The 18,827-nt window shown below is 40.8% G+C and overlaps 1 protein-coding gene across 1 annotated transcript; it reads right to left on the reverse strand.

Moving 5' to 3' along the window:
- Positions 1-5,565: 5,565 nt before the first annotated feature.
- On the reverse strand, positions 5,566-18,424 carry hsf4 (heat shock transcription factor 4). The gene is made up of 12 exons (XM_062389259.1): positions 18,299-18,424; positions 15,856-15,964; positions 15,622-15,749; positions 14,999-15,123; positions 13,418-13,493; positions 12,582-12,649; positions 11,995-12,094; positions 11,618-11,736; positions 10,900-11,130; positions 10,661-10,778; positions 10,380-10,445; positions 5,566-5,625 (listed from the first exon to the last, which is right to left on the reverse strand). Exons 1-12 carry the CDS (start codon positions 18,422-18,424, stop codon positions 5,566-5,568), a joined length of 1,326 nt encoding a protein of 441 aa, XP_062245243.1.
- Positions 18,425-18,827: the final 403 nt, after the last annotated feature.

The following is an 18,827-nucleotide window of genomic DNA, read 5'->3' on the forward strand; positions in this document are numbered from 1 at the left end:
CGTTGTAAGAAAATTTCAGACAGCGATTCCACCACCGACACTCTCAGGTTGATGGCCGGTTTAAAAGGCAGCAAATCGAATTTGGAGGCTTCACAAATGGAATATCTGCTCCATCAGAGGCGTAACTGGAGAGCGGAGCAGCCTCCAGCGCCGCGGAGCCTCGAGAAGAGAGACACACGGAGCGGAGAAGAGAGATGATGGTATTTATAGCAGCTGTGCTTCCTGTCTCCGTGTGAGTGTGGATAACAAGTGTGTAGGATTCTGGAGTCAGTGTTGACTTCTGAACGTCAGAACGAGTTTCTGTGATGCTGCTGGTTGACACGTTCCAAACACTTTCAGCTCATATCTGGTGTAAAGAAGCGATTGTTCTAAAATTACCTGCACCGGTATTTACATGTCTGCACTGTCATGATCTGTTAGAGAATTAGACATATTTCTAAAATTAATTCACAGTGACAGCACCAGCAGATGGTACTGTGGCACAACAAAGATGAATGACTATACACTGGTAATGTGCTGATATAGATATAAATATAAATATAAGTATCCACTTTATCTATAAAATATAAACATATTTTTACAGAATGATTGATTATTGGCTCCATCCCATATTTATATGAGGATTAATCAAACTTTTAGAGTGAATAATTAACAAGGTCATTTGAGCAACACTTTGGGTTTTGATCCAACTTATTTTAATCAGGTTTGACAAGTATGCGTCATGATTAGTTAATTAGTTTGAAGATGTTTATTATTATAAACATCTTCAAACAATGATTATTGTGACTATTCAGTTCATTGTGTTTGTATGTTAAAAGAGTCAAGTTTACTTAGAAATCATATTAAAAAATAATGCAGTTGATTGATGCACCAAAACAATAGAAGAAGACACAAAGAAAGGCAGGAAAGAATCGAATTTTTATTAAATTTAAAAGATAATAAAAAATACTAGGGTGTAAATATATCAAGAGCAGTTTCATAGCAGCCTAAAATCCTGTTTTGACCGACCTCTCCCCGTGATGAGGTGATGACGAAGTGTGATGAAGATGTGTCAGTAAACTTTAACACAAATGTCGTTGTGGTTGCAGGTGCAACAGAGAAACAGCAACAGACCTGACCTCAGATAATCACGTTGATCTGCAGGCAGGAGATAACCTGAAACTCCATATGTCTGCTCACAAGTTGACAACATAAAATAATACTCTGGTAGATTAAGATAGAATCCACCCAAAAAACAGCTTCTATCCTTGAAACTCAGTGTTTGCCAAAAAGCATTTTCACACAAAATGACTGTTTCTAAAAATATCTCTTTAATGTCCCGATGGCAGCGTTGAAAAGAAGCTCTGTAAAAAGGACAGGCTGTTTCTACAGGGGTTGTTTATTGGTGACATGTAGAGGACAAAGGAACATTTGCATTTCCAAACGAAAAGCAATTTATTTCAAAGCCACGTGTTTGACGGTGTGTGTTGGTTATTACGGACGAGTCCAGCTCCGCCTCTTTGTTTGTCCTCCGAGGCCCAGAGAAGATAATACATGTATTCAAAATAGGGTTTTTTACATTAGAGGGGACGGACATAGATGGATTTGATTTTGAGTCATGTCACTTTAGTTGAAGTACAAGCAGCACTGTGGATGGGTCCCAGGTCAGAACTCGACCGCCGTGTGAAGCAGCTTATCATAATGTACCCCTGACACAGTGGCTCAGGAGGTAGAGCGGGTCGTCCACCATCAGGAGGATTGGCCCTACGAAGTGTCCTTGGGCAAGATACTGAGCGGGCAGCGTCTGAGTGACGTACACAATAAATCATTTCTCCATAAACATAGTTTCTGTCATTTTTAGTAAATGTTTGCTCTAGTGCTCATTTAGTTTTCTGTTCTCTAAACATACCTATAACTTCATCATGTTTCTGACCTGGATGAGTGCTGTGTTGGGACAGGAGTTAAACCAACGAGGCACAAGGATTCAGAAGAGGCATTAAAATTCACCCACCGATTAAAAGAAAGAAATCAGAGTCTCCATTTTTATTTGTTTGAACAACTTAAATATTTCATACACAGGTGGAATACATGTCCAGTTCCTTTGGGTCTGTGTTACAATAGTCTTTGCAAAAATCCACATAAAACAATTCACATGTTCAGCAGGTTGTGGCCCACTTTCAAAAGCAGCTCGGCACTAAGACCCTCTGTGTGTGTGTGTGTGTGCAGTCACTGACAGCAACTGCATGTTGTCGGTTGATGCCACACACTGACAGGTGGTGTCCCCTCGTGGTGCCGAGGTGCTTTTGGGATGCCAGAGATCGTTTCACTCACAAAAATACTTCTATTTTTTGCAATCCTGACAAGCATAAATGTCATTTGAACACACATCCGTTTATTTCCAGTGCAAATGATTAAAATGGGTAAAAACAGAATAAGTTAAGGAACACAACAGCAACTGAATTTCTGTATTTGTCACTCCTTGGAAAAAAATAAATCATTAACACTCATATTATCATGAGGAACAAGAATAAATGCCTAAATGTCTAAAATGTACTGTATACTCGCAATTATCATACATGTGTGATTCTTTTAGTGCAATTTCACTTGTTACAAACCACAGCTTGCTTTTCCTCCCTTCTCCTCAAAGCATGCACGTGCACAGATGGAGGGTCTGCCGGGAAAATGTTAACCTGCAGGGGGCAGTCTGCGTTGGCTTATTAACTGAAGCATTATGTTTACGTAAATAAATATGAACACATTCTTTAAATTGCTTCAAGTGCATCTCTAACCGGACTTATTGGACTATTTGTCCTTTTTGTGGGACAAGAAAAACTCAATCGTGTCTGAGGAATATCTTTTTCTAACTTTTGCAGAATCACACTGTACCAAATCTAGAGGCAAAGTTACAGCATTTCTCATTCAGCGAGTATTATTAATTGAAGAGTTGTAGTAGTTGTAGTTTTAGTATTTAGTAGTTTAAGACAGAATCAATGTAGGCCGACATTATCTAAAAACTGCAATGATTCGATTTTTTCTAGAAGCTGATGCAGGCTTCCAGTCTGTTGCGTAAAGAGCTTTCAAGTTCCTCTGAAGTTAGCATTTAGCTGTAGCCTGGTCCTTTGCTCACGCTGGGCCACATCGTCACTATTTGACTCGCTTATGTAAAGATGGACGCCATGACATATTCCCAAAAGTGAAGCCAAAACATCTGGATCGCCCTCTAGTGGCTGCTGCATCATAGGACGTGGATAATAAAAAGTCTTCATGGTAAATTATTTTCAAAGATGGTTTTTGTCATCTTATCTAGTTCTTATCACATGATGTTAAAAGTGTTAATTTATCCAAGAAGTTTGCCATGATTGACAAGTCCTCCCCTGGACTTTAAACACAATTTGGGCTCTTCTAATCGCAGGCTAACATTCTCCTCCGGCTGTGCCTCTCACTGTGTTCCTGTCCACCACTCACAGTTGTTGTTTCCTACATTCCTATGGTCATCCATGTATTGCAATTTTGTGAGTTCTCACAGTTCTGTACATTATTGCACAATTCAACTCTATATTCAACAGTTTAAGTGTTGCCTGCAACCAGCGCTGAGGATTAATATTTTACATCGAATGGCATATTCATAAAGGATTTTTCTTAATCAAGAGAATTCATATGCATTTCTTCAAGCAGGTATTCAAAGTCTTACATCAAATTCTCAAGTAACCACCCCATACATTGAATAAAACATAGAGAAACCATGATGAAAATCTTTTTAAAGACCGGCTCCCGGACAAGTATGAAACCAGCGTCTCGTCGTATCGACTGTTTATCGTTAAAGTTCCTCAGTCTCGACTTGTGGTCTTTGTTTCCAGATGACAGCAGCAGTAACATTCAGACACCTCCTGGTGAACGTCTCCTTTCTGAGTATTTGGAAAAGTCCTGCCGCTGTGGCCGGTATCTCTTTTAGACACACATGTCTAGAGCCACAGAGTGTTAGTCATCTACAGACAAAAAGTAACTGACCTGTTGTCTATATATAACTGAATATATCTAGAGATACAGGTTGTGCAAAAACGCAGCGGTGTTCATGCTTTTGTCAATGAGAAGTCTTTCTTCACGCTTCAAACTTCACATGTAAATGGACAGAGGAGAAGGAACTAAGTCTCTGGCGACATGTCAGACATGTGCGGAGATAAGTTGGGTCTTTAAATGTGTAAATTCTCAAAAATCAAAGGTTTCTTGCAGGATCATAATTTTCGCTATAGAAGAACCTCTGATATCACAAATGTTAACGCACCTCTCGTCCGTCTCGACACATTTATCGTTGTGTGAAATGCATTAATCAAATGAGGAGCCCGTATATTTCTTACACCTTTACACAGACTGACAATATTTACATTACTTGTAATATATTCTAAGTTGTCCACCAGTGACTTTTTTATATATTTTTTTTTAAACTAAAGTTTGCCCCTCAATAAAAAATGTTTTTTGTAATAAGCATAAAATATAAAAAAATATTAAATAGTAGATTATGTAGAGGAAGAAGAAAAATCACTTCCACAAGCAGGAACTCCCTCTCACACAAAGACTAAAGTGCTGGAGCCACGAATGCACGGACTGCATCCAGCTGGCTGAATACTGGAGTCTAGATAGAATCATATGTCATAACACACTAGATTTTTTTGAGGGGGGGGGGGGGGGATATGTGTTGAATACCCAGACCAGCGGTAGTGTTGATTCCCATGGAGCCAGGAGCTGATCGGTAGCCCTCAGCTAACCAGGAACTTTAGGCAGTTCTTTAAAAACAAAAATCATCCACATCACTTGTAGAGATCTGTTGTGTGTGTGTGGATGTAAGAATGCAAACAAAGCCACGTGTGGGACAGAGCCTGGGAAGGGCCGCGGCATCAAACTCCTGCAGAGTGGAACCACGAGGGAAACAGCAGCCTCTGGGGCCTGAGAAGAGAAACAAGGTGACAGGAAACAACAGATTCGTTAATCGCCTCACACTCTTCCCCTTCACCTGGTTTCCTGTCAGAGTCGCTGACTTCAGCCTCCTTTACAGACACAAATTATTCTAAGTCAGTGTTTGCCAGAGAGATAAAATAACCTGTAATGTTCTGACTATTACAATCTAAAAAACGGTAGATCTGCAACCTGTCCAGATTACAGCTGCTCAATAAAAAGCAGCTGCATGTCACCATGGCAATGAAATGATTATTTGATAAAAAGCAGTTTCGGAGAAAAGTAATTTGACTGAGCTCAGTTTTCTAGGAAAACGCAGTCAGTTCCTCGTATTAGGCTGTAATGTCTGACATGTAATTCTCTGGTTTTCAGGAACCAATGCCCTGTGGACATAAGCACTTATCAGTTTGATCCCCATTTGTAAAGAGTCTCCAGAAACCTTTTGAGTTTGAGTTTTAAAAACCAACAGTGATTAGCGTGAGTAGAAATGTCTACTTTGTGGCTGGATGCTGCAGACAGATGGAAAGTATTTAAAGACACAATAAGACAACTCAGGCTCTGGTCTTTTCATGGGATTCAGGGACATAGACAGTCTTATATATATAACAGATAAAGTAACAGGATTCTGACCTTCCATCACTGTTCCTCACAGCCTGCAGCTGGAAAAGCCTCCGCCTCCTGATTCTGAAACATGTACTGTAGGAGAACATAAAAACACATTAAACACATTACTCTGGATGTCATAAAACAATATACAACAGACAATACAGTCCATAGTATACGTGAATACAACAAATACATGAGTTGAAGAACAACACAACACTATGTCAGGGAACGTTTAGAGACGACTGCTTCCGGGTTTCCTGCAGAAGTTGTGAGTTGAATAAAGCGGAAGTAAAAATATCATTGTGAAAACCAAGAAGGTTGGCTTTTAAAAGACAAAGAGAAAACAGACGATAACGAAATGTTATTAAGTCAGACAAAATGTTCCAGTGTTGCTTTGAACTTTTGGGCTTTTTAGTTGTGTTTCCAATTCTCCTCAATTTAGTGACATGATGTGTACAGTGTAGATGCCAGAGGTCACACAAGCTCAGCTCCACTGGTTCGTCTCCTAAATGAGGTCCCTGGAGCTGAATGCAAGGAGCACGGCTTAAACAGGAAGTTTAACCCTAACTTCCACTTTCCGTCACGGCCACCACATCCTTGTATGAAAGTGCTGCTGCTGAGCTGCACAGCACAGATGGAAGGAAAGGAAGCAGCAGTGGTGACTAGGGTAGAGGTGAGAACATTCACACACACACACACACACACACACACACACACACACATACAAATAAAGAGTCAAACAAAATAATGTGGAAAAGGAAGGTTGTAGGTTGTCTGCTGGCCCTGAGAGAAGAGAAGACAGTGACAGAAAGAGAAGCCTCAGCACTGGAAGGCAGAATCATTTCTCGGCTAATAAAAAAAGAGATTTTCCCTGGTGAACACGCAGAGATCTATGAGTCGTGCGGAGGCTCCTTGCACAACGTCTTCGGGGTATAAACGGCACGGAGAGTATTATAAATTACCAGAGCGTGAGGCAAAAAAAAAATGGCTGTGACAGGACGTGGAACCTGCAGCGCTCTCTAATTAGAGGGAGGATGGTGCTAACTGTCAGCGGCACACAACAAAACAAAAAGAACAGACACAAACTCTATTTTAAATACGTTTTTTACAACGAGCATGAAGAAATCTGCTTTAGAGCAAGGACTCTGGATGATGGATGATGATAACTGTCTCTCTCTCTCTCTCTCTCTCTCTCTCACAGGAGCTGTTGACGTTTAACGATCCAGTTTTATATAGAACTTACAGGAGAATAAGGCTCTAAAAGGATTTTTGTTATTTCCACAGCTCAGTTGCAAAGAACTGTTCATTACATCTGCACAGGTTGTGATATATACTGAGAATCCTGTTCCACCATAATGAGCCATCAGGGTGTATTTTAAATTGCTAATTCTAGGATATGCAACATTATTGTAAATGAGGGAGAATCATCAATTATTTCCGAAATTGAAGTTTGAATAAAGGGAATAAAGACAATGATAAATGAAAAATAACATTTATGAATTTGCTAGCTTGAATATAAATCACTGCACTGCATCATCTTATCTCTGACCAGCTGGGAAGGCCCTGAATTTATCAACTATCTGTTAAATGTAAACATTGATGAACATCATTAATTAGTGACCACAAAATAAACCATAAGCCGAGGTCCATTATGCCTTGGCTAATTAGTATCAAACTCAAACTTCAATAACGTTTTGATTATTAATGCTTCAACAGTGAAGTTTCTCAGTTTAAAGGCATATGACTCATAATAATAATTTATTAAATAACAGCATGAAAGTCATAAGTTTCAACTCATTAACCTTTTTTTAACAGTCTCCATGAGAAAATCCCCATGGCTCTTTAGGGTCACGTTTGTCACTTGGGGGAAAACACGGCATTCTGAGGGACAGGTGCAATACAGTGGACCATAGTCCATCACATCACATTACATTTCATTTAGCAGAAGCTTTTATCCAATAAGTGCATTCAAGGGTACAAACCCAGAAAAACAAGTATCAAGAAAGTACAATTGCTCCAAAAATGGAGCAAACCTACAAAGTGCTATAATTAAGTGCCATTTAGGTGCTACTAAAATGTTGGTTTCCCCCCAATTTTTTTTTTTTATTTAATTTTTTTTGAGGCGGGCCAATTTAAAATGGATGGCGGGTCGCAGATGGCCCGCTGGCCATAGATTGGACACCCCTGGTGTAGCTCAACATGAATAATGGAAGCTAGGGAAGCAGCGAGTGAGGCTGTAATCAAAATGTAAGAAAATCGATCAATTCCAGCTCCTTTAAAAACGTTGTAACTATCACACATTGGATTCATCTGAATGAAGACACACATAACAAAGCATGTTGTTTTATTTCACTTCAGCCTGGTATCCCAGCATATGGAGGGAATATTGAATCGTATTCAGCTGATGTTGATCATTTCCAAGAGAGGATTGGTCTTTGAAGTTGAACGTCTTGGAGACAAACACGTGAAACAAGGAAAGTCGACTATCTGTATTTCACTGTTCAGCTGAAAGTACTGCAGAGCACCAGGTACAGACATAATCCTCCTTCTGAAAACACTGTATTTCTCCTGATGCCACCACTGGGGCTTTTAAACATGGGCCTCTCTGTGAAAGCAATCGGGTTGTGACCATAAACTGTAAATAGATATGTGAAGCCAAAACCATTATCGCCCCCTAGTGTCTTACTACAGTATAGCTCATAAACCTCACCTCCTCCATTTTAGCATGAGGGGTTTGGATCAAACGTTTCTGGTAAGTTTGGTTTTAATGAATTATTCTATGCCGTAAAAACAATGAGAAACATCATGATTGACAGCTGAGACTGACTCGTGATTCTCATGATGAACGACTCGACACAACAGCTGCAATGGGAGGAAAAGAAAATGTGCCGGCCGTCTTTCAGGAGAATAAAACACTTCCATGACGAGAAGGTCAGAGATGAGACGTTTTTCAAGAGACATTTACTTTCTGGTATTCAGGGTCAACGATGAGGACAAACACAAATTCACAGAGTGAATCATCAACTCACAGAACCAATTTCCCGTCTAACGTCTCCGAAGCTGTTTAACACGATGCAGCAGATGGCAAAGAGAGGCACTGTAAACTATTAGCTGGGGGTGAGAGAGCGTTTCATGGGGTGAAGTGCATGATAAACTATTAGAGGCCCACAATATATCAAGAGCAGCCTCATCATCCTGTCTCTCCGGAGCAAGGTGGATAGAAAATAGAACTTCAATGACGTTATTGATTCATCTGCCTGCACAGAGTGTTGCTCACGGGATCTGCAGGTACAGACAGTAAACAAGGGGTCGGAGGGCAGATGTGTTTTTTCTTAGCTGTGACCCAGTTCTGCATCCTGGTTCCGTGAGTGACATTGGAGAACGTGATCGTCATCCACAAGCAGAACTGTTCAGCTTGGTAGAAAGCCTCCCCCTGGTGGTGTGTTTCCACGCTGCAGGGTGGTTAACCACAGCCTCCATGTGTCTCTGTGCCTTAATGTTAACTCTGCATCAGAAAACAGAGCAGCTTCAGTCTCCTCCTTCAAACCAGCAGATGTCTCGATGAGGACATTTCCACCAACATCCTGTTGAAACACATTTCTGGATGACGACCAATGTTAATATAAAATACTGGATTACTGTCTAATGGAAGCTGTGGAGTTTGGTGACTGGGACTTGTGGACGTGTGACTCAGACGGTGCCTGCACACCAACGCAGCCCATGTGTTGTTCAAGCTGTTCATTGTGAACGCAAAGACTGAAGGTGCAATGCAGGGGGATACCCCCCCCCCCCCCCATTCATCCAACACCTCACTTCTGTGCAGCATGTGTCAAAAGGTTGAGATTTAATTACAATATATTAGTTATATTGATGCTCGATGAAGGTAATTGCTCACAGTGATAAACAGCTACAACAGCTCTTATCAGTGTCACGTCACCCCCCCCCCCCCCCCCTCCATCACTAGCTAGAAACACAATAGAGAATTTAGCAGGTAAAGAACAAGATATTTTCATTCAAGAGTTAGGTGGAGACCAAAAACAAAGCAAAAAGTGATTAAATACTAGATTTAAATTCAATAAGAGGACAGAACGATGACAACCCTATATATATATATATATATATATATATATATATATATATATATATATATATATATATATATGTTGATAATATGTCAGTGCTGTGTTGCAGTGCCCCCAGGTGGCCAAAAGGACAGTTGTTGCCAGTTGAAAGAAGGTAGTTTTAAACAAGAGGTCTCTCAACATCCAAGAAGCTAATCTTTTCAAGAGGTAAACTAAATCCCTGAGTCTGATGTTTTGACCATCTATTCTTTTAATGGGTCTCCACACGAGGAGGTCGTCCGCCCTTTGTTGAGTCCTTAATCTTCTTACTCTCTTTAATTATTGATCAGTAAAGAAACAGGGAAAATTGCATTAAGATTAAAGGTGGAGTTGGTTTAGTGTGAAGTCATCGTTCTGCTCCGTTGTTATCTTCATTAAGTGGTTTGATAAATGAGGTTTTACATCGCGCTTTCATTTTAAATAAATTATGATCACCACTTTTACCCGACAGTTATGTTTCACCCTTTCACCCTTTCACACACACACACACACACACACACACACACTGCATCTATAAGCGCAGCATTTTCTCCTATCATCCATAAATCACACACTGCGGTGAAGGCATCAGGAGCAATTTGGGATTTAGTATCTCGCCCGGGGATGATACATCATTGCAGAATGATATAGACAGGGATCGAACCACCATACTACTACTTTGTGAACAACCCGCTCTACCTCCTGAGCCAAAACCCCCCAGATAGCAGAAACTTTGTGACTTACTGATTTGAGGTTGGACTCCATCTCTGTGAAGTTCCACTCAGTGAGAGGTAGGTTTAGACTGAAGGGCTGCGGAGGCACAGGGGAGACAATTCAGGTCAGTGTTAAATAATAGATCACTTAAATGTCTGCTGTGTAGAAAAAAAAATAGATACAAGTACCGGTTTGAAATTTTATATATCAGTTACTTGAGGGCAACCTGCTGCCTGTCAGAGTGTTTCTATGTGTGTGTGTGTGTGTGTGTGTGTGTGTGTGTGTGTGTGTGTGTGTGCAGGTTCACTGACGTCCATCACAGCACTGGTCCCAGCTTCCACAGAGCTTTGCTGGTGGCTCCTGAGCAGCAACTGCTGCAGCTCCTCTAGGCTCATGTCCACGTTCTCCACTGTGTCTGAAACCTCCACTCTGCACACACACACACACAGACACACAAACACACAAACACACACACAGACACAGAGTTGTATAATTCAAAGATCCTTCAAACATGTGAAAGTTGGTGTGCGTTCACCTTTGAGCACCTTACCTGTCCAGAACCGGCCTCTTACCCCTCCTCTCCACCACAGAGGCCGCGGAGCCCCTCCCCTCCAGAACAGACTGGACCATTGCCACAGGGAGGACGGGAGGTTCTGAGGAGCACACCTCACAGGTGGAGGTCAAGGCCACGGCCTCTCCTCCACCCACACCGCCCCCTTTCCCTCCTCCTCTCACTCCGGGACTCACAGGCTCCTCTTTGATGAGCATCATGCACCTCTCCCTGTTTAGTGGAAATAAACAGTTCGATCAGAAATTAATAAATACGAAATAAATACTTGAATACATAAATAAAATACATACAGTTTGGCAATGAATTGGGCTACTGATGAATTTATGTATGTATTTACTTATTTATTTATTTATACAGATAATTATTTATTTTTGTATATCTACATTTATTTACTTCTAATTCTAATTCTACATACAATTGTTCCATAATTCTACATTTAAATATTTCTGTAATTCTACACTTACTTCTTCTGTATTTTCCCATATTTATTAATTTCTACATTTCTACATTGATGTTTTTCTACATTCCCCATTGTTGCATATCAGTTTTTTACTAATTGCTAACTTTGTTTATTGTTGTGTTTTTTGTCTTCATGTTAATTAGGTAGGCGGGGTAAAGTCAGAACTTTGAATGTCACAATATCTTGGAGAAAATACTTTTGATGATGTGAATATCGATTTGACTCTGTATCACCCACCTCGTCTCATCAGGTTGTATCTGCAGCGCCATGCTGGCCTGAGACATCTCAGTAACGTCTGATATGATTGGTCCTCCTGTCAGACCACTAGTGGAGCAGGAAGCCGAGTCACTGGATGGCTGAGGATGAAGAGGAGGAAGACTGTGATTTAGTTTTTTAATATAGTTGTATAGTCTGTGAACGTTCATACACTTGTGGCCCTGAACCTGTCCCTGCACACTGCTTCCCTCTAGTGTTGATACAACCTCACAGCTATGAAGACACACTGCAGGAGGATGTTAAATACGTTTTAATTCTAAATAATAATCAGTTGAACTGTCTTGAGCTGCTGAACAATGTGATTTCCCTCTGTGTGTGTAGCTTGTGTTATTTCTCACCGACTGAATGTAGAAGGGCTCGTGTATGGGCTCCATCGGGTGACTGTGGTTGAACTTGGAGGCCGGAGGGCTCGGAGACCCGTCGTCCAACATCAGGGGCCTGGGGACAACATCGGTCCTCAATCAGTGAGTGGACGACAACATCGTGATTGTGTGTTTTTAAGAGGCAAAAGACAGCAAAAGCACAGATTGTTGGTTGTTCAAGTATCCCTTTCTCATGTCGGCCTTGTTCACACTCAGCAACAAAGCTGAACCAGCACTTTTACACACACAGGCCGCAGCAGGGTCACCCACACTGCTCGGCCTTCCCTGTGTGTCAGCGTGCGTGTGTTTGTGTGTATGTATGTATGTGTGTTTGTGAGTGTGTGTCGGACTGATTCAGCAATTGTCTCCATTCATAGCGCTCGTTGCGTTAGATTGTTCAGTTTGTCAGCTGAGCCAGCCCTTCCCTCTGCCCCACTGTGGCCCTGTTTGTCTCACTTTTGTTGATTGCACCACTGTGTGTGTGTGTGTGTGTGTGTGTGTGTGTGTGTGTGTGTGTGTGTGTGTGTGTGTGTCCGTGCGTGCACGTGTATGTGTGTACTCACAGCTTTCTTTTTAGGCCCACAGTACTGGGTGTGTTGGACTGCATCTGGCTGAACAGAAACTGGATCAGCTGGCAGGGAGAGAGAAAGCACAGCATGAGTCAGCATCTTCACTCTGTCTCATATACACACACACCCACACACACATACACACACACATGCAGTAAATACACACTGAAAGTAGACACACAATTTCTAATTATTATCCACTTATAACATAGAAGCAGGAAAAGGAAAAGTACTGCATCCACCAGGTATCATGTCATCAAATGTGTTTGATATTTGAACCTAACAGACATAGAATCTCCATCTTCTACCGTTGTAATATGGAGAAAGTACAACTATCAGGAAATATCAGGAATAGACATTAACCTTTTCTTACTTTATTTTGACTTAAACTTTTGAACTGTCCATTATTGAGGCAAGGAGAGAATGGAGTAAATGTACTTGTTGAGAGCTTTGGGTCGTACGGTGTCAACACATCACCGAGCACATGAGAACATACTTATTATCTGTGAGTCACAGTTGCACCAGAACACCTGAAGCCAAGAATCAAGATCTCACGAGGAAAATACAAATACTATCCAGCTGCTGCTGAGAGGGATTTTCCATCTCACACAAAGTAAAACTGTGGATATCGAAGTAGATAGTAGATAGTAGATAGTAGATAGTAAAAGTAGTTCAGAGGTAATGGTACAGGAATATTATTCTGTTAAGCATTCTGAGTAGATGCAGATAGATGCATCTACAGTCTTTTTGCTTCCAACAATACATGAAACCCCTCTACACACACACACACACACACATACACACAGACACACAAACAAACACACACTGACCTTGTTCATGACTTTCTGTTGCTGCGTGTGGTTCTGCCTCAGTGATACCACCTCTCTCCACAGAACCTCGTTCTGTCTGCAAACAAGGAGACAACACAGGTGGACGAGAGCAGAAGGACAAAGATAAAACATAAAACCAATTTTCAATAGAGTTTTTAAATTGTTGTAAAAGTAGATTTCCATCGTCTCGAGGTAACGATGCAACAGAAACCAACATGCTCATGGGAGCTCATATACGGGCAAAGGTGCATTCGGTAATAACACAAAAAGACAAGTTGAGAAACACACTTGACACTGGACGTGGGATCGGGCCTGAAGCCTCCGGACCCAACTGACATGAGAGTAGTCATCACACTCTGCTCCCTCTGGAGATGTTTTCACCTTAGGAGGTGAATCCTGAATAACGGGTGTAGGTATTATTCCCCCTGGTTTAAAGTTAGACCCTCGTGCCATTTCCCTTCAGGCAGATTGAGGTGTATAAATCTGTAAAAGGTCAGTTTGTAGTTTTAAATGGGCTCATTCTCATTGACTTAGCTTACATGCTTTGCAAACAGCTGGTGGTGGACCAGTCATGTCCATCGAGCTAAGTTAGCAACATTCAGGATGCAACCATCATGATTCTAACTCTATCAGATGTGTGATGGTTTCAGATTCAGACTTTCATCCATTTCTAATTTCAATGATAAAATAAAAAAAAGACACTGGAATATTTTCTCTGACCATTGTTCATACCTGCGTGCGTGTGCACACATGTGGTCATGCTTTCTAAGAATGTCATGCGTGTGTGTGTGTGTGTGTGTGTCGGTCAGGTGAGCAGGTGAACATTCTCTCCTCTCATTAGCAAACAATGCTGAGCACAAAGCAGCTCCATCGCACAATGGACACACTGCAGCTATTTTCAGCAACAATAGCTTCTAGAGAAACAGTTGGTTCATCCACCGGGTTGATTTTTTCCAATTTAGAAAAGAGGAATAACGAACGGGTCCATTTCTCCCGGAGCAGCAACGCATCAGGACTTTGTTTTTTCTAAAGAAGCTAAAAGACACATTTGTTGTTCAGGGTTTAATGTGTTTCTTTTTAAACCGTAATGAAACATGAAGATAAGAGGATTTTCCTTTTGGGTTTAAATACAGGATCTGAGGATCTGTAGTCGCCTGCTTGTTAATCCAGTCCTGTTTTCAACTGGAGAATTAAACATTTAACGTTAATGATCCTGCTCAGATGATCGATGAACCACTTTACTGAAACAACTGTGACTTGAGTACCTGGAATGTGGTTTTCCAGTTAAGCCGGAGAATTCAAACCAGCAAAGATTAACATCCAAACAGCTTTTCAACTGTGACAGACTAAAAACATCTTATTAAAAATGATCTTGATTTAAATTAAACCTTGACTGTGCTTGTGTCATCAAAACACAACTCACAAGTTTGAATCCCTGAGGGGCCACAACCAGTCTGACACTCATTCAACCTTTAACCACAGCAGGGACCGCACCGACTGTTTGGTATTTCCCTGAGCCTAAAAATGTCTTTGTCTATCTGTGTGGTGTTTTTGTGGCCAGAGCAGAAAACACTGACTCACTGTTTCATGTCCTGCATCTGACACTCCATGTTGTCCTGTTGCGTCCTGAGGAGCTGGACCTCATACAGCAGTTTACTCAGGTCCTCCTGACGGACCTTGGTCTCCTCACTCTTCACTATGGAAACCTGCAGATACAAAGTACAGCCTGATTCGGTACATTATTCTCTCAAAGCACACGTACAACCATATATTTCCACATTTTCATGACTCAACCGACATTGATGGTCCCCAGAGGATGAATCCTAATGACTTTGAATCGCTTGACAACCACTGCATTGATTGGCATGACATTTAAAACATTTGGGGCATTCACGCTCCCATCAGGATAAACTGTGATAATCTAATTCTCATTTCATCCAGCACAGTGTGTCCATTATAAGAATGTGCAGTTCTTATTGTAAACTTTGCAAAATGATTGCAGACTTAATAAATTCAATTTACTTGGTTCTATGTTTCAGGCTTGTGTCGAACATCTGTGCAACTGAATCAGCCTAATGGCTTTGATTGTTCTTTCACATGCTCACGTTATATGAGCACTGCATTCAAGTTAAGACACTGCCCCAATGTGTGTGCGTATGTGTGTGTGTGAATGTTTGTGTTTGTTTCTGTGTGTGTGTCCAGACCTTCCTCTTGATGTGTTCCAGCATGTGTTCGTGTCCCTGGAGGAAGTACAGATGTTGGAACTCTGTGTCGTCTCTCTCTGGCTTCACTAGACCGCTCTGCTCAATATTCACCACCTTACGAAAACCGTCTAGAAATAAAGAATATGGATTGTAACGAAGACAAGAGAAGAGAAGAGGAGTAGAGAGAGGAGAGAAGAGAAGAGGAGAAGAGGAGAGGAGAGTGTATGTACTCACACATGTTGAGCTGTCGAACGAAGCTCGCCATGTTATTGTGTTTAAAGTATTTTGGCAGAACTTCTTTGGCAAAACGTCCCTGATCAAACACATGGAAACTGGTCCCAGTCTGAAACAGAGAACAGAGCCACAGGTGGAGAGTTAGTTTAAAATAGCAACTTCAATTGTGTAATCATTCTAAACATCAACCAAATATCAAATGAACCAACATATTTTCCTTTTTCTAAATTATGCTACAGCACAAAAACAAATAAGATTCATGTTGTATCGAAATTTAAATCTGTAACTTTTATCATATCAAATTGTGCAGAAACTGTGTAGAAACATAATGTGTAGAGCATATTTAAACACATTTAAAGTCAAGTGGAGAAAGAGACCTTCTTACTAAATCCTCTCCACTCATTCAAGTAGGATTCCTTGTGTTTATTCATGTTCACACACAATTGGAAAAAGCCATGCATTTGTTTTGTTTTTTAAACACTAGGTGCTGATTTGCACCTCGTTCACAATCACTTCTAAATAACTTTGATTCAAATGTAAATACACGAAGAGATATAAAATGTAAAGAAGAAAGTCAGAGTGAAGATCTCCTAGTTAAAATAAGAAGATAGTTCTGCACTGATGACTTTTAATCACATGTACAGGATCTATACACAGATGACAAACAGCTTCTTCTATGGAAACATCAAATCCCCAAAACTAAGTTGACTCAGATCCCAAACTCAGATCTACGATGTTATTAATAAACATTAATGACAGTGATAATAATGTTCATGTAAATAAAGGAATTGTTTGACTGTTGAACATCAGACTAAAGATGATTTGTGCACTTCTTGGATTCTAAAGACAGAAAAACGTCTCTGATGTTTCACTTATATCAGAGGATTCAAGAAAAAAGTTGGAACATCTTTTCATCAGCAGATATATCAGCTCAGTCAGCCAATCAAACTCTCTCTCTCTCTCTCTCTCTCTCTCTCTCTCTATCTCTCACTCTCTCTCTCTCTCTCTCTCTCTCCCTCTCTCTCTCTCTCCCTGAGTGATGAGTCATGCTCTCTCGCCCGGTCAGCCTCCGTCGCTCTGTTTCGCTCTGACAAAGCTTGTAAATGCATTTTTAATCATTATATCTAAATAAGCACTGGTGCTAAATGTATAACTTAACTTTCTTACAGTTTGTAATAAAGATGTATTTACTCGTACGTGTTTAGTGACGATGCGATGGCTGATGCTGCACTCGTGGGATCGAACAGCTGCTGCTTTGTGTTTGTTTCTTTTCAAACCGGAGCAGGGAGGCGGTGTGTCCTCTACTAATGCTGCCTCACCTTCACATTCTACAGTCAGCCGAGTGTCCGGGGTCAAAGGTCAAAAGGAACCCACAATAATATCATCAGCTTTGTACTTCAACAGAGGAAGCACATGATTTTAATGGATCCCGCGCACAACATGAAAAGACAAACGTTGGGTTCAGAGACACATTCTGAAGCGCTATGACTGACGGACGATGAATTGTTAATGAGACCATTATTATTCTATAAACCCTCCACTTGAAGTTTAATAGAGGTTTATATACTTTAAATACAAGTATTTTTACATTATTGTTTTGGTATTTTTACATGAATAAAGGATCAGGGCAGTTGTGTTCTACACATCCTCCATCTGCACTGAAGCCGACCTGTGGTCCTCAGATGTTAGTGTCTGTAGTTAAATTCCTCCCAGAAAGGCAGCTAATTATTAATAATAAATGAAATAAGAGATATCCTGGGTGGTGAACTGTAGATCATCTCCTGTTGTCGGACTGTGGCATTACTTAAAGATCCTGCAACCATCAATTTAAATTAAGGTTAATGCAAATGGATTGAAGACACTGAAGTAATAGGGTTCCTCTTTCTGTGACAGCCTCAATTAATAAATTAATCAATCAATCAATGAATGAATGAATCAATCAATCAATCAATCAATCAATCAGTCAATCAGCCTGATTCCATCATTGGCCTTGACAGCGGTTTTGAAACAGGTTCCTCAGCAGGAAGACAGTCTCCAAGTCATATTAATTAAATGTAATTGTATTAATTATTGTACTTAATTTATCTTTAAGGTTTGATACCATTATTATTTTTATTTCTTTAAGTCTCTTATCCTCATAAAGTTTGCCGTTTATATATTTTTGATCTAATGAGCCCAGAGAAAACGTGTCATTTTCCCCACAGCTTTCTTCCTCGTGTCATGGAAATATGGAAAATCCTCTTTTTATGTTTTAAGGTACAAAAGTGTTTCTTTTAAAAAGTAACTCTGTCGAGTCACATTTACTTTTTGATTTGTTTGTACATTAATGGTACAAAAATGATGACGGTTCAGAGGACATTTACATTCTATGATGTTGTTGGAACTCCCTGAGTTAACCCTCATGTCTACTTGTTGAGTGTGTGCACAGTGTGTTGTGACTCACAGCGCTCCAGCAGATCAGGTGGTTGGTGTCCGGATCCTCCACCAGCGTCCACAGTTTGGTGAGAAAAGCTGGAACGTTGCTGGCGTAGCTGCCGTCTACCCCCATGGCCCCTGGAGACTCCTGCATACTGACACCTGTCCACTGCCGAGATGTTTAGAACAGGAAACCAAATGTGTGTGTATGTGCGTGCGTGTGTGCATGCGAATGTGTGTGTGTGTGTGTGCCAAATCCCAGACTACTCCATGATAAACTCCACTTCTGATGATGTGTTACTGATAATCCCAAGTTTGTCTTGGTCTCTTGGATTCCATCTCAGTCTCTGTTTGTCCTCGATGACACAAACTCCTCTTTGTCTTTAATTTCTTGTGTTTGTTTTTTTTGTCTCAGCCGACTCGATCCGTTTTTTATAAATCCTCTTGTGATCTCTCCGTTAGTTTCTCGTGGCTCTCCTCTCTCTGTGTGCGGCCACACCACTCGTCCAGCTGACTGTTATCACAGAAGGTCCATGTCAGCACACGTACGCCATTCA

This window comes from Platichthys flesus, chromosome 6, assembly GCF_949316205.1.
Source record: "Platichthys flesus chromosome 6, fPlaFle2.1, whole genome shotgun sequence".
Classification (NCBI taxonomy): domain Eukaryota; kingdom Metazoa; phylum Chordata; class Actinopteri; order Pleuronectiformes; family Pleuronectidae; genus Platichthys; species Platichthys flesus.